The 26603-nt window shown below is 50.2% G+C and overlaps 1 protein-coding gene across 8 annotated transcripts in view; it reads right to left on the bottom strand.

The window, feature by feature from the left end:
• The window catches only part of BOC (BOC cell adhesion associated, oncogene regulated), a 73400-nt gene that overhangs the window by 9258 nt on the left and 37539 nt on the right, over nt 1-26603 (bottom strand). For 5 of the 8 annotated variants that reach the window (XM_036018095.1, XM_036018100.1, XM_036018101.1 and 2 more), the window contains exons 2-8: nt 26206-26393; nt 25267-25545; nt 8328-8474; nt 6539-6682; nt 4860-5153; nt 4222-4494; nt 2858-3165 (exon numbers count right to left, since the gene is read on the bottom strand). In XM_036018095.1, the coding sequence (XP_035873988.1) occupies nt 2858-3165; nt 4222-4494; nt 4860-5153; nt 6539-6682; nt 8328-8474; nt 25267-25545; nt 26206-26290 (1530 nt within the window). In that variant the 5' untranslated portion in view covers nt 26291-26393. The remainder of the gene's footprint in view (nt 1-2857; nt 3166-4221; nt 4495-4859; nt 5154-6538; nt 6683-8327; nt 8475-25266; nt 25546-26205; nt 26394-26603) is intronic. The other 3 variants (XM_036018098.1, XM_036018097.1, XM_036018096.1) reach the window with 1 other exon arrangement.

The raw sequence follows: 26603 nt of genomic DNA, 5'->3' as shown, positions 1-26603 counted from the left end.
TGATGGGAACAGTAGCGGTGCCGGCAGAAAAGGCCGCATTCGCCACGTGTTCACTGCGTGCCCGGGCCTGGGACCGGAGGCTTCACACGCGCTAGGACAGCAGCCCGAGAGGGGGATGTGTGATCTGCCGACGGCCGCACACTAGTGAGCAGAGGAACCATGAGCACATGCTCGTAATCTTAACCTACTTAGAAAGGACGACAATCTGGGAGCCACAGAATCTCGGGTTCAGTCCTGGTTGTGTCTCTCACAAGCTGTGTAACAGAAGCAAGTCCCCTAACCTCGCCGATCCCTAAGCCTTTCCTTGATAAGATGAGGCAAATAAAATCTCTCAGATTCTTCTGAAATTAGGTGATTTACCTAAAGAGTCAAGCTTTGGACAGAGGTTTGAACAGCAGTTCGCAGCAGATGCCTGGCCCCGCCCTGATGCTCCACACCCTCCACTCAGTGAGGTGCTTGCTATTTCAGTCCCCTTTTTCTGCTCCTGCCCTCAGTCCTTGCTTAGAACTTAAAAACTGTGGATGAGTTGTAATGATTATGGATTAATATTAATGGCTTCAAATTCCTAGCTCTTTAAAGAAAAAAAGGAACTCCAGGCTCCTCAAAAGGTGATGCCGAGAGGCTGCTCCTCTCCCACCTTTCAGGAGAAAACACTTAACTGCCAACTGTGCACGTCTCAGGGAGCCTGCTGGGGCCTGAGGCTGTGGTTTGCTGAAGGAATTCAACAGCTGGTAGGAACACTCGGTCCCAAGCAGAATATTCCAAAGTAGAACAAAACCTGCTATTCAAGGGACAGGGATGGTCTGGGCTCACTGATGTCCGGCTTCCAGGATTTGTCCCAAGGGGAGAAGACTTTACAAACTGAGAGTCCCCGGCGGTGCTGGAAACCCAAACACAGTAGCCCGGAGTCTGCAGATGCACCAGGAAATGAAACTTGCTTCGTGGCGCAAAAAAGTGAAACGAGCTGAATGGTTCCCAGACTCCAGCAAGAGAGGGAGGCTGAAAAAACACAACCCAATGCAGATATTTTTTAATTCCCGAAGTCTTTCTGATGTGATGATCCTTAAGACATGGTGGTCCCTGAAGGAACTGCTTTCAAGGCACAATTTCTGCCTTGGCAACGCCCACCTACCAGCTTGGAATGCCCCCGGGGCCGGGGCCTGCCAGCAGCCAGAACCAGCGGGGGCACTGTCCTCTCGCTCTCCTGTGCCCCTTCTCCCTCGGCCCACCCAGTGCCGGCCTCACCCCTGCACCGGGATCAGAAAAGAAAATAAGAAATGGACCGGTAATTAGTCACTGTCACACACGCCGAGAGGGCGAGAGTGGCCTCAGCCTGGCATTTCCGGATCACCACGCACGGCCTTTGCCAGCCTGCCTCTTGGTGTGGCCCTTTCACAGCCACCTCTTGGTCTGAAAAATATTATTCTTGCTCTCATGCTGGTTCTTATCTCCCAGGGACTGTGAGCATCTGGCCTGCCCTGATCTTTGTCTACAACTCTGAGGTGGAGGTGTCCAGTTACATGGGGAAATGAGGATCAGGACCAGCGTGGCCCCATAAGCAGGGCTGAACAATGCTGCTTTTTGTTAAAAACTTATTCGCCCCCCGTCTCTGGCTGGCTGTAAAGAGGCCGACAGGCTGAGTGTTAATAAGAAACTGCCCTGCCCTGGCCCCCACCTAGGCCGCAGCTTTGCCCTAGGTGTCTTTCTGACAACCTCGGCGCCTCTGTGGACTTGTCCTGACCCAGGGTCTCTGTGCAGAGCACGTACAGGGAGAGGGTGGGAGGAGCGGGGCCACCGGCTCCAGAGCAGGGCAGACGGCTTCTGCACAGCCAGCACTTTCCACTGTGGTTTTTGTTTGTGTTTTTTTTGGAGGGGAAGAAGAGTTGATAAATAGTTTTAGTTCCACGTGTATATATTTTCCAAATTTTCCTCCAGGTGCACATAGCACTTTTACAAGCAAAACTATGAGTGCATAATAAAGTCTAGCATTACAATACATTATTACTCATCAAATAAGATTTTTAAAAGTCCATTTGAGAGCAGTAATTGTCTACTGTCTAACGACCTGAGCAAGAAAACAGCATGCACCTGGGGCGAGCGGAAACGCTTTCCAAGGGCATTTTCTCAAGGGAATTTCAGGATAACGGCAGTGAGAATGAAGCCTTGAACAGGGATCACAGCCTACAGGCCCCTTCCTGCTTCGCAGGACACAGTGTCCAAGAGGACCGGCTGGCTTGGCTGCGTCCTGCACCGGTCAGTGCCAGACAGTCCTCCCCTGACGGCTCCCAAAACACTCACTCGGACAGAGTCCCTTCTGTCGAGGCCTGAACAACACGATGGGCTTTCACCTCAAATGCCTGCTCGTCAGACGCGAGCCACGGTGAATCCTAAGAACTGAGGGGTCTGTTATGGCCCTCAGAGAAAATAGTTCTTTACAAATATTTGTTTCCCTGGCTCTAGAGCTAGCTTGCCATGCCAGAGTTCATGCAGGTATATATCCAGCAGGGCTTTGTTGGGTTAAAAAACAGAACAACATCAACAACAAAAGAGAGAGGGAAGGTGGGGGATGGGTGACAGGTAAGAGGGAAACCGTTCACTTTCCCGTGGGACCAGGAGCTGGTGCTGTGAGTTTCTGGGAAGCCTGTGCATGAAGTGCAGACCTGAAGGCACAAGCTCAGCTTTATCTTTAACACAGCCATCTTCCTGGGAGGTGGCAGGAAAGTGCACAGGAGATGGAAGGTCATGATCAGCAGCGGAGACTGGGGGGTCCAGGCTACAGGAGCTCAAGGGGAGACAGCAGCACACAGAGACTTCCGCCCAGCCTGAGAGGAGGTGGGCACAATGCCAGACCCCATACCTTGCGGTATTTCACCACGTAGGAGAGGATCGGTGCCCGGCTGCCACCCTCGTGCCGAGGCCGCCACACTAGCTCGTAAGAGTCGGTCTTGGAAGTCCGGGGTGAGCTGAGGATGATGGGTGCCTCGGCGGGAGCCACCTGCCCCTTCTCTCCAGAGCACCGCAGGGAAGCTGGCTGCGCTGACGCTGGAGGCCTCGGGACACCTGGATGCGCCCTCAGTATCTGGTCCGGGCTTCTGGGTCTCGGGGGTGGCACGGGAGCTGTGGTAGTGTCCGGTTTAGTAACCCGCCATGGCCTCGGGGTTGTGCCTGGAATACCAAGCAGGAAAAGAAAAGGAGGGAACAGGGTGTTAGTTGCCCTGATCACCTGCTGAGCTGTTGCCCCCATAGATAAAAAAGTCATAGAGAGACCTGACATGACCATCAGCCCACTGAACAGGCTCTGTAGGAAGAGAGGGAGTCATGGCCCCGCGCACAGTGGGCAAAGGCGGCCTGGTGTCCCTCGCCCAGGCTTCCTGCCGTAGCTGGGTGGGGCAGGCCAGCGTCTCTGCAACCTGCCTGCTTCGCTGAGCCCACCCACTAGCCCCGTCTGAAGTGAACTACCTCAATTTGCTCCTGAGGTACAGGAGTGCTGTGCCCTCTTTCTCTTGTCTAATACTGTGCGCATGCCCTTCACTGTGGGATCTTGGTGCTGGGGCACAACACGGGTCTCTTCCCACTCCACCGCAGTAGCCTGGAAACGTGTGGTGGGAGGCCCCCCGTAAATGCCCTCTGAGAATCTGAGAAGCCAGGAGAGGCCACACTTCCTTCAGAAACCCTCCACAGACCCTGCCTGTGCTGGTTTTCCCTCTGCCTGACTGCCGGCACCATGGGAGGTTGGCATCTGATAATCTTGATTCAGCATTTCATTGTGTGTTGTCGTTTTCAAATTGCTTCCTTGGTAAGTTTTATCTCCTCCACGCGAAAGTTCTTGGGGGTCAGTTCCTTGTTATGTTTCCCTGCATTCCCTGGGTTTCCTAGCCCAGTGGCGGGCACATAGTGACTGACTGCTCAGTCAGCACAGGCGCCGCTGCAGTGAACCAGCTGAAGACACACCTGCTTTCCTTTACTCCGGAGCAGTGGTTGCCAGACTGGGTTTTATGGAACACGAAATTTAAAAAGGTTTTTTAAAACTAGAATAAAACAGTTAAATGGGTTATTTTCACTAGCAAAATCTGCGTCTGACTTTTTAATAAGTTAATATAAATTTGAACTTACAACTAAAAGCCACTTCATTTTGTTTTATATATTGGGGTTCTATTTTGGATTTGGGAGAAGGGTTCTGTGCCTACCCCACCCAACTCCCAGCCCTTGCGTTGCACTCACTGGGCCTGGCGGTCCTCAGCTGGACCACAGCGTGGGCGCTCCCAACTTCATTCTCGGCCATGCACTGGTAGACACCTTCATCCTCAGGCCCCACGCTGACCACTCGCAGGGCCCTACGGGACAGTCGGAGGCGCTGGCTGGAGGTGAGGGGCACGGCATTCCTCAACCACAGCACTGAGGGCGGGGGGTTCCCGCGCACCTCACAGGTGAGCTTGGCACTCTGGCCCCAAGGGATGACCAGCTGGGACAGCTCCACAGTGACCTCAGGGGGTTCTGCCAGGAAACCAGAGGAAGAGATAGAGAGGCTGAGTCTCCCTGTCCACACCCAGTCAGGCTGGGGAAAGGAATGCAGGCAGGAAAGGCTCCTTTTCCTGTAGCTGCTGATAGAGGAAAGGAAAGGTCCCAGGTGTCCTTCATCAGAGCCATGACAGGAAAGGGCAGAAAGCAGGCTGCCAGCCCCCTATACCCTAGTCCCTGGGATCCAAGGAGCTCCACCTCTCTCAGTGCTCCTCTGTCATGTACTGGGGATGTGACCATTCAGAACGTACATAGCCCTGAGCCTGAGGTTATGAGCTTCCAAAAGGGCCATGCAGACCAAAGAGAAGGTCAAGGAGAGGAAGGTCTACAGAGACACTTACCAAACACCTGGACATTGTAGAGGATGACCGCTGCCCCAGGCTCCCCCACCCCGTTGTCAGCCATGCAGCGGTAGGTCCCGGAGTCCTCCTCACTAGTGGTGTCGATAAGCAGGTTGCTTAGCAGGAAGCGTGTCTTGTTATAGCCTGCAACACTGGACCCGTCCTTGGCCCAGGTAACCCGCGGGGGTGGAATCCCACCGGCCACGCACTCCAGGATGAGACTCTGGCCTTTGGTGACGATGATGGTCTGGGCCTCTGGGGGGTAGATGATGCGGGCAGCCTCGGCAGTGGAGCCTAGAGGGGCGAAACGGGAAAGGACTGCCTGTGGGACCAGGACTTGGTGTAGCAAATCCCTTCTGTGCCACCTTGGGCGGCCCGGTCCCAGGAGGCAGTCCCAGAGGTCATGGATTTGGAATCAAAGAGCCTTCAGGAGCTTATGACCTATGTAAAGTGGGGCAAGTAACTTAACTCCCTTGGGTCTTGGTTTTCTTATGAGAAGCATCGTGGTGAAAGCATACATATGGGTAACTGTATGTGGGCAGAGAGACAGATAAGGCAGTGGATGGAGGAACAACTTAAATGGTGAAGGTGATTTTTCTTGCTTGCACTAAGTGAATGCTAAGACTGAGGATGAGATGGGATACAGGGAACCACAGTGGCCTTCAAACCCTAATCATGGGTCATAGTACCCAAGTGTCTCAAGTGAGGTACCACAGTACCTCAGCGTGAGCATCTTGCTGAGCTGAACAGGATCTATGGTTTAAAAATATGCATTTCTCATATCATGAAGCCCCCCAAACTAATCAACTATTAATACTTCATTAGGTTCTTAGCTGAGGAAGCTGCAATCTTTTTTCAACGCTGGGGAGAGACCGGGTAGAACTTATTGAAAGGCATGTTGCTTTTCAATGTGCCACCTTCCTTGGGAAACTTCAAGAAGCACATTGACTATGTGTGATTTTTGCTTTATGTGCCAACCAGGGACAGATAAGGTTTTATAAGACCTGAAGCTCACACAGCTTGGGTGGCCCTCTTTCAGAAAAAGAATACAAAGTTATTGATAAAAAATTAGGTGAGTGAGGAACCACTGAAATTTTGCCTCATTATCTGCTATTGGTGCCGACTCCAAAATCTAGTAATTCCATCTTAAGATGTCACAATGCCAAATACACAGAGAGTCTAGGAGAGAGCCTGGCGCATGGAACGAGCTCAGCAAAGGGAGCTGTTTTTATACAATGGGGACATGTGTGGGCCCCCACAGATTTTCATCACAGGGAGGTGTTGGGCAAACTTCAGCAGTGCAGACTGGCGATCTCAATGTGGGCACAAATGCACCACCGTCTTTCCTATGCATTGGCCGGCAGCTGCTGAGAGCCAGACTGTCCTGCCCCAGCCCACACATCCCAGCAGACCCCCATCCTCTCAAGGTTACCCAAGAAGAAGAGCTCTCAGCTCTTCTACTTGAGCGAGAAGTAGCTGTCCTCACAGCTCTAGTGAGTGACTCGGAAGCACAGCTGCCCAGTGAGCCAAGCCCAAGGGCAGTGGATTGTGAAAGCTTGGCATTCGGGTGGGGTGGGGTGCCCCCATCCTGCGGAGAGCATAGACCTGGAGCACAGAGCTGGGGAACGGGCTGTGGCACCCCAGACCCCGCCCCACAGCAGGAAGACCCCGCCCCTTACGGCGCACACGCAGTCTGTCACTGGAGCCCGAGGTTTTCACTTCTTGGGTCACTGGGTTGTAGGCGGCGCACTTGTACGTCCCCTCGTCCTCCCTGCTGGCGTTTACTATCTGGAGGTTCCCGGATGGCATGATCAGGTAATTATCTGAGGAAAGAGCAGGGGAAGGAAGCATGGGCCTAAAATACTACAGCCAAAGCTCCCACAAAGGTGGGGGGAGGAGACAGGTAGGGCAGGACCCAGGAGCTGTGCACCTGAGTCCCAGCAAGCCCACCCTGGAAATGCAGTTCTCCCCATAAGACCTCGCTCCTGGTGGGACAGAAGCACCAGCTAGCTGACTGGCTGACTCCCCTGGAGTAAGTGCCCAGGTTTGTGGAGGAGCATTTTATATTTTCAAGGGAGCTGGTAGGGTGAAAGGTAGCAGGACTTGGGGTCCACCAGTCCTAGACTCAAATTTCAAATGGTGTAATGTGTGCTGCCTCAGCCATTGTAAGGATCGAGGGGCCCATGTTGCATACGCGGCGATGACATGAGACGATCATCCCCACAAGCCAACACTAGGGAGGGGAGTTGACTTTTAGAACTTCCCATCAGTCTCTGTCACAGTCACAGCTTTGAGCCACCTCACTGCTGAATTTCTGCAACCAGGGAGGAAATATTCTGACTCCCAACTACCACCCTCTGTGAAGGCCACTGAAGCTCTTCCTTCTGTGTCACTGGCCTGCTAGGCTGTGTCTGCTTCTGGGCCAGGGGGTCCAAGGAGTGGGGCTTCAGGGCTGTGGCCAGGTTCTTTCCACAGGAGACAGATTCACACTGCTGGATACGCTAGTGATGGGAACAGAGTCCAGCTCCTGGCAGGCAAACTGCTGGCGCTCAGCTCTGAGCTTTCTGGTGGCCTGTCCTGGGAGTGGGGGTGTCCCGGCACTTGGGACTCGCTAAGCCTGGTGCCCGCTTGTCCCTGGGTGTGAGCTTCTTCAGAATGGGAAAGCCCTTGGCCCTTGTGGGATGTGCAGGCCTTCTCTAGCGGCTTACTCCAGGCTTCTGCTGGGAACAGTAGAGATCAATGCTGTTTTCTCAGTCTCCAGTTGTTTCTGAGGAGCGGGATTAGGGCTTTTACACTTTCAAAAATTAGTTTCATGTATTTTCTATAGTGAACATATACTCCTTGCTTAACCAGAAAAAGTTAATAAAAGTATTTAAAAGCTCATAGGCTATTTCAAAGGTACATATTTTGAGCTGTGGGGTTCAGTCAGTATGGCCTACTTGGCCTTGAGTGCAGGTCAGTTCTGGACGGAACATCCTGTCTCACTGCCGGCACTCTGTGGACCAGAGCTCGGCCTCCCCCAGGCGGCTGCATAACCAGGAAAATGGGAAAAGGGAAAACTCAAGTTCCACTAAAAAGATTGCTCTACCGTGTGGGGACGAGCTCTACCCCGCAACTCTGCAGCTACAGGAACGGGTTTGTCGGGCAGCCTTTCTGCTTTCGCCTGGTGGCTGGGAGCTCACGTGGGGAGGAAATCTGGAGCCCTGTGCTGACAGCCCCGATGATACAGCAGCAGCTCCGCAACAGCTTCCAGGGCCTCAAAGGGTAAAGAAACTCCTCATGACAAGGCAGAAGACCTCCATAAAAAAGGCTAATCCCTTTACGGTCCTCCAGGGATACATATCAAGGTTGAAGGCAGAGGACCAGCATGAGGAGGGATCCATCAGGTGTTGATAGGGGTTTGGGAAGCAGAGGTCAGGGGCCGCAGCTTCCCTCCTGGCCTTGGTCACTGGGCTCGTGCTCGCTCACCTCTGGATGCCTCCAGCCATTCTTGTTTGACACTGTACCGGACCTGGGCTTTTGGGTGGCTCTCAGGAAGGTGGCAAGCGATGACCGCCGTGTTCCCCTCATCTACTTCAATCACGTGCTGCACGTCTAACTTGAAGTCCTGGAGATCTGTGGAGAGAAGCGAAGGTGCCGGTTGGGTCTCGACAGAGGAAACACTCGATGTTTCAGGGGGGCTCATGTTTTGGAGCCTTTTGTCACAACACACAGCTGCAGAACCTCCCTCACAGGGGGCTCTCTGGGGGTTCTCCAAACCCTTCCTCTAGCCTTTTGTTGTCCACGGCAGTTTTTAAAGGATAGAATGTGTGGCCCTCCAGACTGCATGGGAGTTCAACTTGGTATATATAAGCTGCAGGGTGGGGGTGGATGCAGAGAATTCTATCTGGAGATGTCTGTGAAGCAGACCAGCCTTTTTTGTTACACTGAGACCTGGGGACAAGTTGACTAGGGCCCACTACAAAACCTTGTCAGGGTCAAGGCACAAACATCCTGGCACAGCCCAACTAATGGAGACAGAAAGGAAAAATAAAAGAGAATGCTGATGATGTCTTCTGCAGTCCAATCAAGAACAGCCTTTCCTGGTTCTGCTCAGGTATCCACAGTGAAGAGCCATAGGCCCAGGATTTTGCTCAGTATCAACCGTGGTTATGACCAGAGGTGATTCCGCTACTCGGGGGCTACACTCTGCATCATGGCTAATCCTTCTCAGGGGTGCACTGGAGATCTGAGGATGCCAGACAGGTTTTCTAAGGCAAAGAGGGCACTCCTCTTTGGTGTGGCTTAATGGCAGGGGTCTAGGGGAGGCCAAGGATCCTGACAGCAGGCTGCAGCCCTGGCAGCACAGTGGCCGTCCTGGCAAGGTGGCAAGAAGACTGGGATCTAAACTGAGGGAAGATGGAGATCCATCTGGAATAAGAGCAAGATGCTTCCCAACCAATCCAACAGTCCAAACTACAAAACCTTCTTTGTGGGAGCTGAGTCACTGATACTGAGGAACAGAATGGGCCATTTGTGCAACAAAACCAGAGTAAGGTAAAGAGAGGTGAAAATATTTACCTAGACTCTCTCTTCATAATGGTACTTCGAAAATACCCTAGAGGCTCCCTCACTGTGTGCTGTCCACACCAAATTCTGCTCAGCTCCTGAGACCTGATAACCATCGGAGCTTACCACAATCCCACTGCAAGACCCCACCTGCCTGTGCTGTTTCCACAGAAGACCCAGAGAAGGCAACAGGAGCAGTGGGGAGTCATGTTTCTTACACAAGAGATAATTACGAAAAACAAACTTACTGTCACCGAAGGAGAGTCCAGTGATTAAGGCACTTAGTGAGGTCAGGAGGTCCTCACTTAATGGAACTTTCCAGAAGCTCTCAGTCAAGCCAGGGCAGGAGAGCCCTTTTGTTTGTATGAAAGGATTGTAGTCCCTTTGATTACTATATCAGTTGTGAACTGGTTAGGGGCAGGGACCGGGGCTTCATATATGTTTTCTGAACCTAACCCGGGCCTGACCCGAGTAGGTGCCCAGTAAATGCTGAATGACTGAAGGAGCAACTGTCTTGGAGCTGGCTGCTCGGTCAGGTACAAGATGCCCACTTATGCCGTCCACGAACTCAAACTTCCTGGCTGAGCTGGTCTACATTGTGAGCTCAAGGATAAGGGCCCAGCACAGCAAATTTTCTATGAACCTTTATTCAAGTGTGACAAACCTTTTATGTAAGTGTGGCTATTTTAAAAATAGAGGGTTTCTTGAGAGGTTACTTCCAGGGTCACAGGAAAGGGGTACAGCAGGTCCAATAAACATGCAGTAAGAAATGCGTGCTGTTCATGGAGTGGCGTGGCAAAACAATGACGGGCTGCCTGGTTTGTTCCCATTACTCCATCTCCCTCTGCAGGCTGCCCCAGTGGTGCTGGTGGCCTGCGGGAGACTCTCATGGGTTACTTTCTTTGGGTGGGTGACCTTCCTTACTTGCCACAGAACTTTGTGCTTTCTGAGAAAGCCCACATTAGTTTAGGGCCTTCTGGGCTTTTAAAGAATTGTCTCATCATTATTTTTGTGTGTGTGATATCTGACCCTAACTAAATTGTAAATTCCTACTGAGCAGTCTATTTTACCTTCCAGCCCCCTCCCTCCCCTCCAGCCCGCCCCCTGCACAGTATTCAGGAAACAATAAATGCTCTCTAAATCCTTATTGAATACGTTGGCAGGCTGAGCCCAAGGCCAGTTTCATGAGCGTGCAACCTGCCCAGTGGCACAGGGCCCCGTGCTTGGAAGGGATCAATGCTTGGTTTAAAGGTCTGCTGTCATCATCTTGAAATTCTTAATAATGTTTGAACAAGGGACCCCACATTTTCATTTTGCACTGGGCTACCCAAATTATAGCACCCAGTTTTGGATGAGTCTCTCAGCCGAGACACTCACTGGATACGTTTTTTCTCAGAAAAGAAGATATGGATTATGGGAAAGGGTGGACAGCCTGGACTCCATGTGTTCTAGCTAAATATTGCTAACTGCTTTCAAAAGCAATGCACTTAAACGATACAAAAGCCTTAACCATTCTCAGCTCAATGCATGTGTACCTGCCAAGTCAGGAGGCTCCCCCCAACAGAGCGAGCTGTGAGCCCTGTGAGCTCAGGGGCATCTGGAAATTCCTCCGTCACTGAAAAGCACTCTCTTCAATGGTCTGATACACACCTAAAAATACTCCACTAAGAGTTTTTGAGTTTTTTCTTCTACCCTTCCCCATAGCTTTACCTCATTCCAAGAAATTTTGCCTCAAGCAAGAATATATTTAAACCTAACAGATCATTTTGCAACAAAGATGTGAGCAACTGAAAGGAATGTCATATCCATCTTAACAGCCGTGGGCTACTGCCCCATTGTAACTGAGGGCTTATTCAGGCAGGGAGCATGCCCTCCTACATGCACTCACCTCACCCACCCAGTCCTAGAAACACCGTGCCCCTCTATGCCTCTCTTGGCTCCTTCTGCACCCTCTGACAATGGCCAGGCTAGAGACAGAAGGCTGTGTGGTGGGGGAAGCACGAGGCCAGGCACCAGTCAGCCATGTGGGTAGACAGCCCCTGTGTTCTGATGCCAACATGTGCACAACAGCCTGCGCAGGCAGGACCAAGGACACCCCAGCTGCACACCCAGCTCCCCACCAGGGCCGACTGGCAGGCAAGCCTCCCTGGCTTCAAAACAAATAAGCAGCAGTTTAGCCCTTGGCCCTGTCCTCTCCTTGTGCCTCCTAAACTTAAGCCTTAGCTGTTGCTTCACTAGACAAACTCCCAATTTGGCTGCTGGAGCAAAAGCTGAGTTTCACTAAGTGATCAAAGGCAGAGTGACAAAGTGATGGACGATTTGAAAATCACAGCAGCCATCTTCTAGTGGTTTTGGGCAGGAAAGAGACCAGGGACGAATGGAAGCTTCGTGATCAATAACAGCCTCATTAGCCACCAGGCAGGGCAGGTGCAGAGGGATCCATTCGGCTGCATGTGAAGGAAAGCAGCCTGTTCCCAGGCCCCTTTGTCTGCAAAACTGATTTCCTGGCCAGTCTCTGGGCTGCTCAGGGAGTCTCACTGGGAATCAGGGGCAGGCCCTTCAGCTACAAATGGGGTTAGCAGGCCTTGATTCAGAAGGAAAGATCAGGTTTCACAGGGGAAATGGTTTGACAGGACACCTGTCCTTGCCTGTTGGCTGGTGTGTTTGAGAAATCCATTAGTGGAATGTTTCTGCAGCTTTAATCCTCTTACCTTCCCTCAGACCCTCTTTTGCCTCCTCCCTTTGTGTAGTATTCTAGGTATTTTATTAACTTGTCTGCACTAATCACATGCCAATAGGCCCACTTTGGTTTCGCAGCTTTCAGCATGTCAGGAGCCCTGGTTGCTGGGGCCATCTCGGAGTTCACCGACCTTCCTTACTTTCAGCAGGACTTGGTGCTTTCTGAGGAAGCTCATATTAATCTAGGTTCCAAACAGAACCCTGCCCAGGTCCTTGCCTTCTAAGTGCTCGATTTCTTAAGGGAACATTGATCTTCTGATCTATCACTTCCATAGGACCTTGGATACACACATCACAGGCATTTGTTCAGACACAAATCATGGCGATGTGCCCCGTGTTTCCTCCTCATGTGTGCAGGTACATCACACATGCTGGGGGGAGGGGGAGGCAAATAAAAGACACATAGAGGCACATGGGTGTGGCTGCCATCACCAGGCTCACAGGAGAAATCACAGTTGACACGTTTTAGCTTGAGCCCCTTTTGAATTTCTTTCTCACCACCTTCTAGACTCAGTCCTTTATGAACACAAGGCTCAGTAGAGCTATATGTTAAATTACAATATTTGGTATATGTTCATGCATTATCATAATGTAAAACTGTCAGATCTTAATTAGGCTCAGCCCCCTGATTTTCACAGAATTTATACAGTTACAGGTGCACCGCACCATACTGCACTGAACCACACTGCACCATGCCTCAGAAGAATGCTCCAAGTGTAACCCTTAAACTTGACAATCACTTTCAAGGAGCTCCCCTACTCCATCCTCTTCTCCCTGAGCCCTCACTCAGGCTACAGATCAAACTTCAATTCTGTTTAAGAAGTCAGGTACCATGGGCCTTCGGCTGGAAGCTGCAAGGAGTTACCAACACCCCCATTTCCATGAGCCCACTTAAAATAATTGGCTTTCTCCCCACACCAGCATTTGTCTTGTACAGTCAGCCCTGGCCTCTCTGCCTGCCTGTTCTCAGGAATCACAAGACAAGCCTGCACTCATCTGCTGAGGTTTGGGCTTATGCCAGTGGATTGCGCCCGGGGGCTCCTCAGTGGGCTCCCTGGCAGTGCTGCCAGGATGGCTCCGTAGCTTCATGGCCACTGGCAAGTTTCTGCACTGACTGATATTTCTACTCCCTACCTCTCATGGCCTCCAGGCCCCAACTTGTCTCTGTGGTGGTTTGTTGTATCTGTGGCAAAGCACAGAAAGGTTCTGCTTTAACAGAGCCCTCCTCAGTGGCATGCTGACCCCATAGTTCTTCCCTGCAGCTCAGTCCCTTCTGGAAAGATGGAAAAGTGCAAGGGAAGCAAAGCTCCTATGAGCCGTCTCTGGCAGAGCCTGTGGCTCATGGCTCTACAGATGGGCTTGGAGGTGGAGTTGGAGAAGGTGAAGCTTCCTTCCTTGGCACTGCCTCCCTATGCCGCCTCTGACAGTGCAGAGGCTCCCCAGTTCCCCTGCCTGTTGCGCCAAAGGGCGATGGGCGGAGAATCACCACACTGCTCTCAGCCTTCAAGTTACCTGAGGAACCAAGGCTTGGCATGAACCCAGACTAGTTCTCTGAAAGAAAGTGCTTTGCAAGTGAGTCAATTATAGAAGCAGAGTACAGGGTGGAGCTCAAAAGTGCTTTCATTAGGTCCAAAAGCCTAGCTCCTGGCAAGGGGAGGGGGTTTGCTGTGGGATGGGCAAGCATCTCAGAAACCGTGCATCCTGGACAGTGACTAAGCCTTTTGCCAGTCTGTTGCCCTGGCACACAGACCACTGAAACCAAACCCATAGTAACCCACAAGACAGGGCAAATCAGGATACTCTGTAGTCAGCAGTCGGCACAATACCATCGCTCCAGGCATCACTGAAACATTCCTTCAGCCAGCCAGAAGCTGGAGATTATGTACTATGCCAGGCACTGCAGAAGATACCAGAAGACGTAGTTCCTAATCATGAGGAGCTTTAATGGACAAGATGTACACAAGGCAGGAGACAGCAATTTCCAGAGTGATGCCCCCAAGCATAGCCCCACCTCGACCAGCAGGCCGAGGTGGGGCTATGGGTCAGGCTGCTTGGGTCTCCCAAGAAAATTTCGAAAGGAGCCTGGCAGAGTGAGTTCTCCTCTCTTCGCAGGCAGGGTGAGCGGATAAATAGATTTTCTCTCTTTGGGATTTTTTTTCTGCCTGTTCAATTGCACAAATAATTTGGGCTCCGAAGCACTCTCCTGCCAGCCATGGAAACATGACATAAAATTCCTCAAACACACTTTCTGATGAAAACAAGACACACTCTCTTTTATTTAAATAAAAAAAAAAAACAGTTTCCATGGGGGGGGACCTTTGCAGATGCCAAACACATTAGTTGTTAAATCTTGTGTTTCTTTCCTTTCCTTTGAGTTGAGGTGGGGTTTGCACCCAGACTTGAGCAGTGAGAGAAAGCTGAGGCTGGAGAAGAGCGTGCAGAGCCAGGGGGATGGGAACCAAGATCGAAGCCACGACCGTAGGTGGGCAGGAGAGGGGAGAAGGCATGAAGGGGGCGTGTGAGAGGAAGCAGGAGGACAAATAAGAAATCTAGTTTGAGTGTCATTAAACGATTTGCAATAAACTGGCCTAATGCTTCAGGAATTTCTTGGCTTGAACCAATTAAAAATATATTTTAAAAAAAGACATAAGAGGAGAACAAGAAATGTGATTAATCCTTGAAGACAAGTCAAGGATGGAGGCGATGTCTCCACTGAGTCTGGCAGCCAGATGAACCAGGATGTCTGCAGACCATCTCGTTTATCTGACTTTGGTGCTGCTCTGAGGTGGGGCTGGTGAGCAGAACTGGGGAGTTTCTTTTGGACCAAAGGAAAGAATGAAATGGTTTGAAAAAAATACACTGAAGAAAAAGAGAAGAAGGAAAAAAAGATTTATTTGCCAGCAACCCACATCACACATATTTCTCTGATCAACTCAATATAAACTATAAACTCCAGCAATGGGAAAATTAATGTGAATCTTGGTGGTCTGGACTCATCAGAGCCAGAGCTGGGCCCTGGCACAGTCTCTGGCAGGCAGGCAGCCTGCCCGGGAAGAGGGAGAGGAGTGAAAGGGGGCCCAAGGCGCTCAGAGGAAGAATGAAGATGAGCATCAGCTTCTGCCTTTAAAAGCAGAATCCTAGGTGGGAGAGGCAGGGACACTGTCCTGAAGCCACTGAAGCCCACAGGGGTTCCCGCTTCTGCCCTCACACCTGGGCACTGCAGAGTCCTAGGGCAGTGGCTTCAGATGCCACCCACCCCCACCTCCGACAGTGTCCCCTGAGGTGTCTGGTAGGACACAGAGCCACCACATTCATTGGCATCTCCTTTCAAAGCTTCCAAAGTTTCCTACAAACATCTCAATTTATTTTAAGCAGCCTTTTGTTTCTCATAGCCAACAGTTTTTCTAAACTTTTCCTGAATTTCTTTGTATTTTCAACTTGTTTATATCCTGAGTTCTTGCTTCATCCTTCCTTACCTACTTCCTTAAAATTTTTAATACTTCAAGATTTGGTGAAGAAGACTTGGTTGACTTTCTGCAAGCCATTTTTGATCTCCCAGAATTCAAACATGTTTTATCTGCAGTCTTCCTCTTGCTAGACACTCTGAAGGCCTACTGTGTGCCAGGCCCTATATAGAGCAGTGCGGTCACAGAAATGAATGGTCACATTTCTACCTCCAGGCAATGAGGCTATGGTGGGATCAAAATACACCCCACATGATAGTAAGGAAGCTGAAAAGAAGAGACCCTACTCCAGACACTTGGGGAGTTGAAGGGGTCAAGAAAAGATTCCTAGAGGAGGAGATACTTGAGTCTTGAAAACTGAGAAGGAACTTGTTAAACCAAGGGAGGTAGGAACTTTCTGGGGAAGTGAGTGGAGAGGAAGATGCTGTAGGCAGATGGGGCACCACTCCAAGAACAAGGGGCAAGCACCAGATGAACTGAGAACACTGCCCAGTTCTCTGGGGTTGGAGTGGAGGGCGGGGCTCGGAGACAGGCTTACGCTCACCTTGCTGCAAGGCTGAGCCTCAATCTGATTCCTGGAATCTTCAAAGGTTTTTAGTGGAAGAAGAGCACAGTCACTCAAAATTAAACACAATTTTCCCCATAGGAAAAAAAGTGCTGTGTTTTTTCCCCTCAGCAAGATTTTCTTGTTTTTAGGGGTTTTTTTTTTGCTTACGTATTTTTCCCTCACTATTAAGAAATGGTTCTTTATCTTAGAAGTGAACATTTGTTCTGTTTACAGGACAGACTCACGGTGCTTTTGTTCTCAGGGTTCTTACCAGATCCTAAAAATGGCTGATACTCTAAAAACAAGATCAAAGTGGAAATCCCTAAACTTTTCTACACACAGAAAAGGAAGAGCCAAGGGACTCACTTGTTCTCTTAATGCTTTCTTGTATAGATTTTATTTATTTATTTAGAGAGAGGGGGCAGGAGGGAGAAAGAGAGGGAGAGAAATATATATGTACGAGAGAAACATCGATTGGTTGCCCCTTGCACACCCCCAGCTGAGGACCTGGCTTGCAACCCAAGCTTGTGCCCTGACCAGGAATGAACTGGCGACCTTTCAGTTCACAGGCCGGTGCTCAATCCAGAGTTACACCAGCCAGAACCGATTCTTTCTTTTTCATTTTAAAGAAATCGTCTTGGTACTGTCTAGTGTGGCTTAGTTGGTTGGGCATCACCTGCAAGGTGAAAGGTCACCGGTTCAATCCTGGTCAGGTCACATGCCTGAGTTGTGAGTTTGGTCCCTGGTCTGGGCACTTAGGGCAACTGGTCAATGTTTCCCTCTCACATTAATGTTCTTCTCCCTTTCTTTCTCTTCCTAAATATAAATGGATAAAAGATTTTTTAAAAATCCTCTTGCATAATGTTTCCTAAAGGATTGCAGTGATTTAAAGCAAGCTAATTACAGCAGTCACCCTCGCCCCTTATTCATGAAGGATATATTCCAAGCCTGGATCGCCAGCGGATGCCTGAAACGTCGGACAGTACCGAACCCTGCACACTCTACACAGTCACGTGGTGCACAGTGACGTTTTGGTCAATAGGTTGCATATGTGATAGGTTGCATATATGGTCCCTTAAGATTTTAATGGAGCTGAAAAATTCCTGTCGCCTAGTGACACTGTAGCTGTCATAATGTCAGCACAATGCACTACTTGTGTGCTTGTGGCGATGCCGGTGTAAACAAACCTACTGTGCTGCCAGTCCCATAAAAGCAACGTCCGTACAATTACATTAGTGCATAACACCTGACAATAGTGATAAATGACTGTTACAGGCCTATGTATTTACTATATTTTTATTGTTAGAGTGTAGTTTTTACTTATAAAAAAGTTTGCTGTAAACAGTATGCAGTGTTATGCCAGCAGCACCCTCAGGCATCTCTGATTGCATCATTTTCTCTCAAGCTTGATTTAACCTCATACTGCTTTGCAAGTAACACACTACATAGTTTTGTAGCCTAGGTGCAACAGGCCTCGTTGTGCAGTGGGCCGTCCCATTTAGGTTTGCGTAAGTATAGTCTGCAATGTTCGGACAACAATGAACTCGGCCAACAACACACTTCTCAGCACGCATCCCTGTCACTGAGTGGCACGCGGCTGTATGCACACACTTGTGAAAGCTGAGAGGCACACTAGGAGGTTAACAACAATGACTAATAATAAAATAGAACAATTATAACAACATGCTGTAAAATAGTCACGTAAATGCGGCATTATTAAGTGGAATAAGGGTGACCTGAACGGAAGCACCGCAGTACTGCGACAGTTGATCTGAGGACCGAGATGGGCACAGTGTGGGTGCACCGGGCAAAGCACCGCTCACAGCGTGGGTGGGGCAGAGCAGAGCAGGACAGCGTGTGCGCTTGCATTGTGCTACTCAGAACTGCTCAACTTACAACTTATAGATTATTTACTTCTGGAATTTTTCCATTTACTATTTTCGGACTATAGCTGACCATGCGTGACTAAATCCGTGGAAAGTGAAATCGCTGATAAAAGGGTACTGCTGTGATCCTGCCTTCATCTTCTTACGCAAAAGGCTTCTCAAAGTGTTCTGGCTCACTGCAGCTATAATCCTACTCAACACACTCTATGTTCCTTAGCTTAGAAAATGGACCTGGGATTCTATTTAAGCATGTAGTTATGTGCACAAAAGGCAGACTGAGGAGAAGAGTGGGCTACAGTAAGAGTTCTAAGCGTGTCCTTGGTAGATGTGCCACAGTCTTGAGGTCTTCCTTTGGAAAACATCGACAACTACTAAACAGAGCATCAGAACCCTCGTTGTTTAGGGCAGACAGCTGTTGTCCAGGTGCCCTGAGCAGAGCTTATACCACACATTTGCCTGGGCACCTGCCCCAGGTCTGATGGGATCAGTTTTGCCAGTGTTGTCTGAATATCAAGAACATTCTTCTGCCCTGGCTGGTGTAGCTCAGTGGATTGAGCGCAGGCTGCGAACCAAAGTGTCGCAGGTTTGATTCCCAGTCAGGATATATGCCTGGGTTGCAGGCCATGACCCCCAGCAACCGCACATTGATTGATGTTTCTCTCTCTCTCTCTTTCTCCCTCCCTTCCCTCTCAAAAAATAAATAAATAAAATCTTAAAAATAAAAAAAAATAAAATAAAAAAGAACATTCTTCTGAGTTGGGAATTTCTACTTGTATTTAGGGGAAAACAAAAAGGGTTAATGTGACTTTGGCCTAAAACTATAAGCTGTTTCTTAGTCATTTCCTATTTAGATTTCAAGTTGCTTAGCACCTTTTGGGATTAAGCTGTCTCTCAATAATGTTCTTGTCCAACTGGCAAAGTACAAACAAAGTAGTTCAGTTTTAAGCTCAAGCCAGTTCTTTTTCAACTGCATACCCCGACATGGAGCTGTGTGTCTCTCCTGGCAAAGCAGACCCCATCAGCCTGACGGGCACCTTCAGCCCCAGCTCTCAGCTGCAGACTGCCTTCCCCTTTGGGGGCAGCTCAGGAAGCCGCCTGTGTTTCCCCCTCCCCCAACACTGCACACTGCCGCTGCCGGCCCTTGATCCCAAAGCAAAGGGCTTGCACAGGTTTCTCTGAGCCATCCAAGCCAACAAGTGTTTTCCCAATTTGCAATGATTCCTTGTTTTGGTGTTGGAAAAAACACTACAAGGTTCTTTTTATTTTCTTAATCACAAAATGTACATTCCCAATGGGAAAAGAGATGAGAAACAGTGAGTAGTGGGGGTTGGGAATGGAGTAGGGAATAGGAGGGGTAGCAAGAAAGACAACCAGCTGGCGGTTAGATTTGGGATCTGTTTGAACTCACTATGGAAATACCGCACTGGAAAGTCAGCTCACATGCATCTGCCCTGTGCTGGAAACTGCGCTGGGCTTAAGTCTAAGTACACGATGCTGACAGCTGGATTTAGTTGTTGAAGGTCTGAGGAAGGTATGTGAGGACTCAAAAAATTCGAGATAAAGGTTGTCTCCCACACATTCTTCAAGCTCCACTTTGGGTCTTCCTCTCCCTCCTCCCACCTCCCAGTGAATCACCACTGCTAGCCTGAGCTCCCACTAAAATCTGTTTACGTCTCTGTGAGGCCACTCATGGGTCTGGCTTGCTCTGTGGCTCACACGTTCCTGCAGCCCATCTTCTCCGTCTCTACTAAGAGATCCTCCACCGTGGGGACCAGCTCTCACTGTTCTCCCGGGAATTCTAAACACTCCAATTTTCCAGACACCAATTTCTGAAACGTTCAAATACTGAACCCAGTGCTGGAGAACAGATGGTTTGCTGTTTCCCAGGTGGAACTCATGAATCCCTATGGATTTTGGACTCACCAGCCTCCACAATTATCAGAGCCAATTCTTTTTTTTTTAATATAAAAATTCCTGTTTAAAGTTTAGTAAACTCCAGTGTGCCAGGCCTGTTCTCTACAGAGGGGCCTAAAATTACACTTCTCTTTTTTTAATCTCACCTGAGGACATTTTAGAGAGACATTGCTTTTAGAGAGAAAAAAATATCAATGTCAGAGAAAAACACTGATCAGTTGCCCCAGCCTGGGATCAAACCCACAACCTGTGTATGTGCCCTGACTGGGGGTCAAAGCTGCAACCTTTTGGTTTATAGGATGATGCTCCAAGCAGTTGAGCCACACTGACCAGGGCTGGTAGCAAATCCTTTAAAATAAATCTCTTCCTCTTTCTCCCTGTCTGTCTACATATTTATGTAAACTTGGTTCTGCTTCTCTGTAGAACCCTGACTAGAACAGGGACAAAGGAAGCTAGAGATATTTTAAGAAAGAAATGCTTACAGGGGTCCTTAATGGCCTGTTCTAATTCAAGGTCAGAGCCTAGAAGACCTTAAGGAAGTATCTGATGGGAATCAGAGCTGTGGGGAGCTGAGCAAAAGGAGGCTTCTGTTAGTGGAATTCACCGTCGCGAGGACCAGGGTTGGCCCAGCCTGCCTGCGTAAACCAGTGACCATCTGACGGGAAGAACGAGCAGCAGTGGACCAGGAAAGGCATAAACCGGCAGCCCTGTGGGCCCCAGTGACGACAATGCAGTGACACCCGGGGCTGCTCTGAAAGGCAGCTGGGAGATGGGACACAGGGTTGGAGAACAGGTGTACGTGGGCAGCAGAGAAATTCACAGGAAGTGGGTTAGTTCTCACTTCCCAACGAGCCTGACCTCTCTCTGGGTCCTGGCCATGACTGGGAGCTTTGCCACCCCTTGAACTCTGTCTTCCGAAGGGCAGTCAGTCAGTGCCCAGGACGGAGTTGGGCAGCTCAGGGCCGGACACAGGCCCAGAGGCTCCTGCAAGAAAACACTCCACAAACGTTTGTTGACCAAATTGGTGAGTGGATGAAGCCTGAAATTTACAAAATGCTTAAAAATATTACCATGACGTATTCTCTCATTTGGTCCTCAAAAAAAAAAAAGCCATGAGAGTGCTGTCATGATTGTTGTGCTCATTTCACAGTTGTGACAATCTGGGAGATTAGGTGACTTGCTCAGAGCCACATGAACTCAAAGTGTCGGGGTTAAAACTTAAATCCGGTATCTTTTTTTTTCCAGTGCCTTATTTTTTTCCATTATACCAGTTTGGCTCTTCATTGTATTCATGAGTTAAATTCTGGTAACACAGGCCCTTGTCACCTTATGCTCTTTCCTCCCAGGGGAACTCCTTCCTCATCTGTCAGCTGTCTCACCCAATGGCCGATGCAGAGAAAGGAGTGTGCCGCTCCGAGTGCAGAAAGACCCGCATGGCGGAGTTCCAGGTTCACCCCCCATTAAATCAGCATCAGCTTAAGACGCCACATCAGCTTGAGGACTAAAGTTCCCAGATACAGCATTACTACCCAGTGACCACCTATTTTATTTCCAAAGTCAACTGGAATCGAGGGATGATAGGATAATTGGGAGAATTCATTCAAAACTTTTAGGAAAAATGAAGAATCACATAGGAGTAAATATCTCAATGGCAGCTTACTGGAAGTAAGGGGCGAAACAACGGCTTGTACTTTGAACACCACCTCCGGTGCCCAGCTGTGAGCACCCACTGCACTGGGTGAGCGCGAGTACTAGGCTGAGTCAGGCTGAGTCGGGGCCAGGAAGAGGGGGCATGGTGTCCATCAGCAGTGTCTGCTGCTGGGTCAGGTGCACAGAGTGGGAACATATGAGCCACGTTTGGCTTCCTGGTCCAACGCTTGTGAACAGAAAGGCAAAAGGAATAAAGGAGATCGAAGTCACAAGCATTTCCAAAAGCAAGAATTAGATAAGAAGGTCTAAAGTTAGGCAGTAGCAGCAGGAGAGATTTACCACAAACAAAGTTGAGGCTCAACAGGAAAGCAAAGTCCTCTGCAGAAGAGACTGGGATAGGCACCTCCATAGAACGTAATGACAGCCATTACCCACTTGGCCGGAGCAGCCTGGAGTACAGGGGAGGAGTGCAGAGGTGAGACACTTTGGGTGGTTCAGTTTTACCTGAAGACCAGAAGCTGATGTCACCAGGAAGGGATGAAGTCTAAGTGCAACCCCCATCCTCCAGCATCAGGGTAAAAGAGGTCTGGACCAGGAAAGTTCTGCCCGAGGCCTCTTCTGTATCCTGAATCCTCCAGCTGCGTCCTAGCCCCCATCATCAAAAGAAGTTCATTAAGATGCAGGAGGCACAGTCTCGCCAGGTAGGCCACTCTGCACATTTTTTTCGTCTGAGGATAAACATCTGAACACATGCACAAGAGGCCCCAGAGGAAAAGGAAGTCTCACATGCTGAGTGTGGGGGTGTGCGTGCGTGCGTGCGTGCGTGCACACCAGCACGCCGCTGCCCAGCCTTGCCTCTAAATGCAGACTATGCCTTTGGTAATCCCTTCTCCTGCTCAACCTCCCTCGTACACCAGCCAACCAGCAAAACACAGCTCCCATTCTGCTCAGGAATGTGCTTTCGGAAACTTAATCTAACTGCTGAGTCCGGGCCAAATGCCCCATGGCATTAACCCAAAGACAGCACCCCTTTTCCCGCCTCTCCCGCCTTCCCGCTGCCTCCTCCAAGTCTGGAGGCTGCAGTCCCACTCCGCCAGCTCTCCACTCTCCAGGACACAGCCCCTCCACGCCCGTCTCCCGATGCCTGTCCCCTCCATGCCTGTCTCCAGAACCTCTCCGTCCTCCTGCTCAGGCCCAAACATTTCACTTCTGATTCACGTCTAAATGACAAGCCAATAGTTCTTGGCTTTCAAACAAGACTTGGTTGGCTCCTGCACAAGCCCCTTCTCTCACTGTGCCTTTTTGTGTTGCAACCAAACCCTTCCCTTTGTCCTCACTGCCAACTGCAGATCCCTTCAAGCACTAGAGAGAGGTGGCCAGGAATTTTTTTTTAAATAAAGCTATAAATTGTCTCTCCTCACACAGATACACCTTGAAGTAAAAGGGGGGCTCCAAAATAAATCTTCCACTCTCCAACTCTCCCTTCCTCCAATCAATAAAAGGTGCAGGCTGGCTTCTAATTAGGCCAAATGAACAGTTATGGAGTTTCTGAGCCTTCACAGACATGTGCAGACCATTTGCAGATGCACTCTCCTCCTAGATGGGCAGCATTACCCTTCAAAGGCCCAAATGTTGCTAAAAAAGCACATCTTCTTTGTAGTAATGAACAACTGGTAGCAACCTCATTGGCAACAGGAAAGGCGTTCACTACATTATGGTAGAGACACTCGGGGGATGTTCTAGGGCCACGAGTAACGATGCTGCTGCTCTGGTGGGGCATGGGGGCAGACTAACCAGAAAGGGGCACGAGGGAGCCTGCTGGACAATGGTTACTCGGAGTGCACCCATGAAAAACGCATCGGGTCGTTCACTTAACATTAGCATGCTGCATGTGCTTTACTGGATGCATTTTACACTCAATAAAGAAAACGTAAAAATGGTCAAATGGCCCATGAAAATTGCTTATCATACAGTGTCAAGGGAAGAGAACACGGGTCGAAACTACACACTCAGTAGCACCACTGCAACAGTATGAGCACGTGAGCATGGACATGCACCGGAGGGCGACTGCAAGATGACAATGGTGGTTGTACAACGACGGCGGGCTTAGGAGAAACACTGTTCTCTACACAGTCCAAACTTTCTATAATGTGATTTTAATCATAATTTAAAAATATAAGAGGACGATGATGGTAGGAAATGTAGCTCTGACCTCGACCTTTTTAAGAAGGGATGACCTTTCCGCATCCTCCCCCATCCTTACCCAAGTCTCCCGAGTCCCCCACTCACCCCACAAGCATAGCTGCAGGGGAGGGCTCGGCTGTTAGCCTGCCCCCCAGAGGCCCAGCATGCACAGATACAGAGGGTGCTCCTTCTGCCACAAAGTGGCTCTCATGGCTGGAGGGCCTCCAAGTAGCAGCCCAGACTCAGCCTGGCCCCCTGGGGAGAGGGGGCCCCACCCTGCCTTCCTCCCTCCTCTGAGGAAAGGGCAGGGCTGTATCACCATTTCCCGCACAGTGGAGTCCCTCCAGGGATCTGGGAACCGGAGGACAGAGAAGAGTCTTTTCTCTCCGGCTTTCTCACTTCCCCATCTCTCATCACTCTCCTCCTCCCAGGACTCCGGCCTCACAGCCCCGGGACCCTGGCTGACTTTGACAGAGGAGCATTTCAGAAGCCTGCTGCCTTAGGCATGACCCACAACCTAAAGACCACCAACCTCCTGGAGCCACCCCACCGGGAGGGTGATGATGGTGGGGACACAGAAGCCCAAAGCAAGGCTGTCAGGAAGAAGGGGCACCACTAAGTCACAGGGGGACAAGCTCTGAAGATCTCACAGTTTAAATCCAAACACCCTTAGAGTCTCGGCACATTTCCCTATGCCCTACACTTTAAGATCCAGGGAAGGGGAGATGATTCTTAGCCCCCTAACTCTAGACTCAGCCTGCAAGGATGGGTGTCGGGACTGCTCTCCAGCCTTCAGAACTTGAGTCAATCAGTCGAGTCTCATTTGACGTATGTACAATGGGTGGAAGATTGGGCAGCGTGTGCGCTGTGCCTGGGCGGCATGGCAGACCAAGTGGTGGTTAGACATGAGAGTGGCATGAAGTCCTCTCCTGGCAGCCTCCTTGGACCGAACTGTCACCGAGTCCCTTCCTTGTTTCTCTTCTCTTTAGGCCTTTCTCTCACAGTTTCCTTTTCACTGTGTTCCACTCTTTATATTCCAGGCCTTTGTAATACACTTGCGCCTCACAGGGAATGGGATGGGCAGGCTCTGTTCAGACCATACAGAGCCCTGTGAATGCTCCAACCACAACTGCTGCGCAGAGGACAGAGGGGACAGGGAGCAGCTGGCACGACCACCTAAAACCACAGAGTGACCATGCAGAAAGACGTGGCAGGGCCCAGCTCTGGCGCCCACAGAAATAGTTCGACCATGTCAAGTTCCCCTCTTTCTAGACACTCACCCCAGACACCCACGTCCCCTACTCAGACAGTGGCATCACAAGGGCATGTGGCCCTCCCACTATTGGGACCGTTGGGCAGCTGCCACACTCCAATTTAAAATTTCAATGATCGGGGGCCCTTTTATGGGGAGAAGAGAGGGAATGGGAGAGAAGGGAGACTGCACCGTGGCACAGGAGCAAAGGGACAGCACTCACTGGCTAATGTCACAGTGGCTGGCACGCTGGCCACGGCCCCTGCAGGCATCCGGGCCACACACTGGTACCGTCCCACGGTGCGGTTGTTGAGGGCGGTGATGACGAGGGTCCCACGAGAGATGAGGAAACCCAGAGCATCGTCAGAACCATTCAGCTCCTTCCCGTTCAGGCGCCAGGTGGTGTTCAGGCCCGGGGGCTCCACCACACAGCCCAGGATCACAGTTCCTCCGAGCTTCTGGACGGTGGAAGGAGGCTGGACAGTCACCTGAGGGACCTCGACTGGAGAGAGAAGGATACAGCAATGAAGTGACACTCTTAAGAATCCAACAATGGGGCTTTTTGAGAAGCACAGCAACCCAGGCAGCCATTCGGAGCTGAAAACCCAGAGGAGTTGATCTTTCTCTGAAGAACTCTGCTGTGCGCGGGCCCACCCACCAACCTGCCCCTGCACCCGGACAAGCACTCCGGCTCTGGAGTCGGACAGACCTGTGTGTGAGTCCCAGCCCCACGGCTCTGAGCCATGTGACTTTAGCCTTTCTGGGTCTCAGTTTCTTATCTGTAAAATGGGACTAATAATACTGTCTCAGAGGGTTGTTGTGAAGCTTAGAAACAAGGCAAACTGCTTTCCATAATCTCATATAATAAATGCTCAGTAAAAGGCAGTTATTATTATTATTGCTCCTCCTCCACCTCTGGTATATACTGGAAATGATTAAAATACCCAAAATAACCCATATGATGTTGTGGAGATCATTTCTCATCTTGTACTACTGAGCGTGTCCCTGAAGGCCAGTGGGAATGAAGAAGCATTCTTGGAAATGCGGGGGGAAGAAGGCTTCTGAAAGGGTTCTGGTAGAATGCACACTGCTGCCATTTGACATGGGGTGAAGTGTTCCCCCAAGAGGCACAGGCCCAGGAAGGGAGGGCAGCAGCACTCACCCAGGTAGGCGAAGCAGCCTGCAGCGGCTAAGAGAAGGCAGGTGAGTATGACCTCAGGCCTCTTTCCTCCCCGAGCTGTCATCATCCCATGCAGCAAGGTGTGTTACAGAGCGAGTGTCCGAAGCCCACGTCCCATAAGCCACCAGGGTCACTCACAGAGATCCCGCAGTCCCCTGCACCACTCTGTTGTGAGAGAGAGAAATGGCTGTGGTGAGAAGGCCTGGGAGGCCCACAGGGAGGCCACAGAGCCTGGCTTTGTCCCCTGACCCCCTTATTTTCTCATGTAAAAGAAGCTTCTTCTAAGTTAACCCCCACACCTTGGACTAGAGGGTGATTTTACAATGGTAGGGCACCGGCAGCCACAGGACAAGGGGCACAGGACACAGGGAGATGGTGAA

Source organism: Phyllostomus discolor, chromosome 2 (genome assembly GCF_004126475.2).
Source record: "Phyllostomus discolor isolate MPI-MPIP mPhyDis1 chromosome 2, mPhyDis1.pri.v3, whole genome shotgun sequence".
Lineage (NCBI taxonomy): Eukaryota > Metazoa > Chordata > Mammalia > Chiroptera > Phyllostomidae > Phyllostomus > Phyllostomus discolor.
This window is presented reverse-complemented; position numbering and strand designations above follow the sequence as displayed.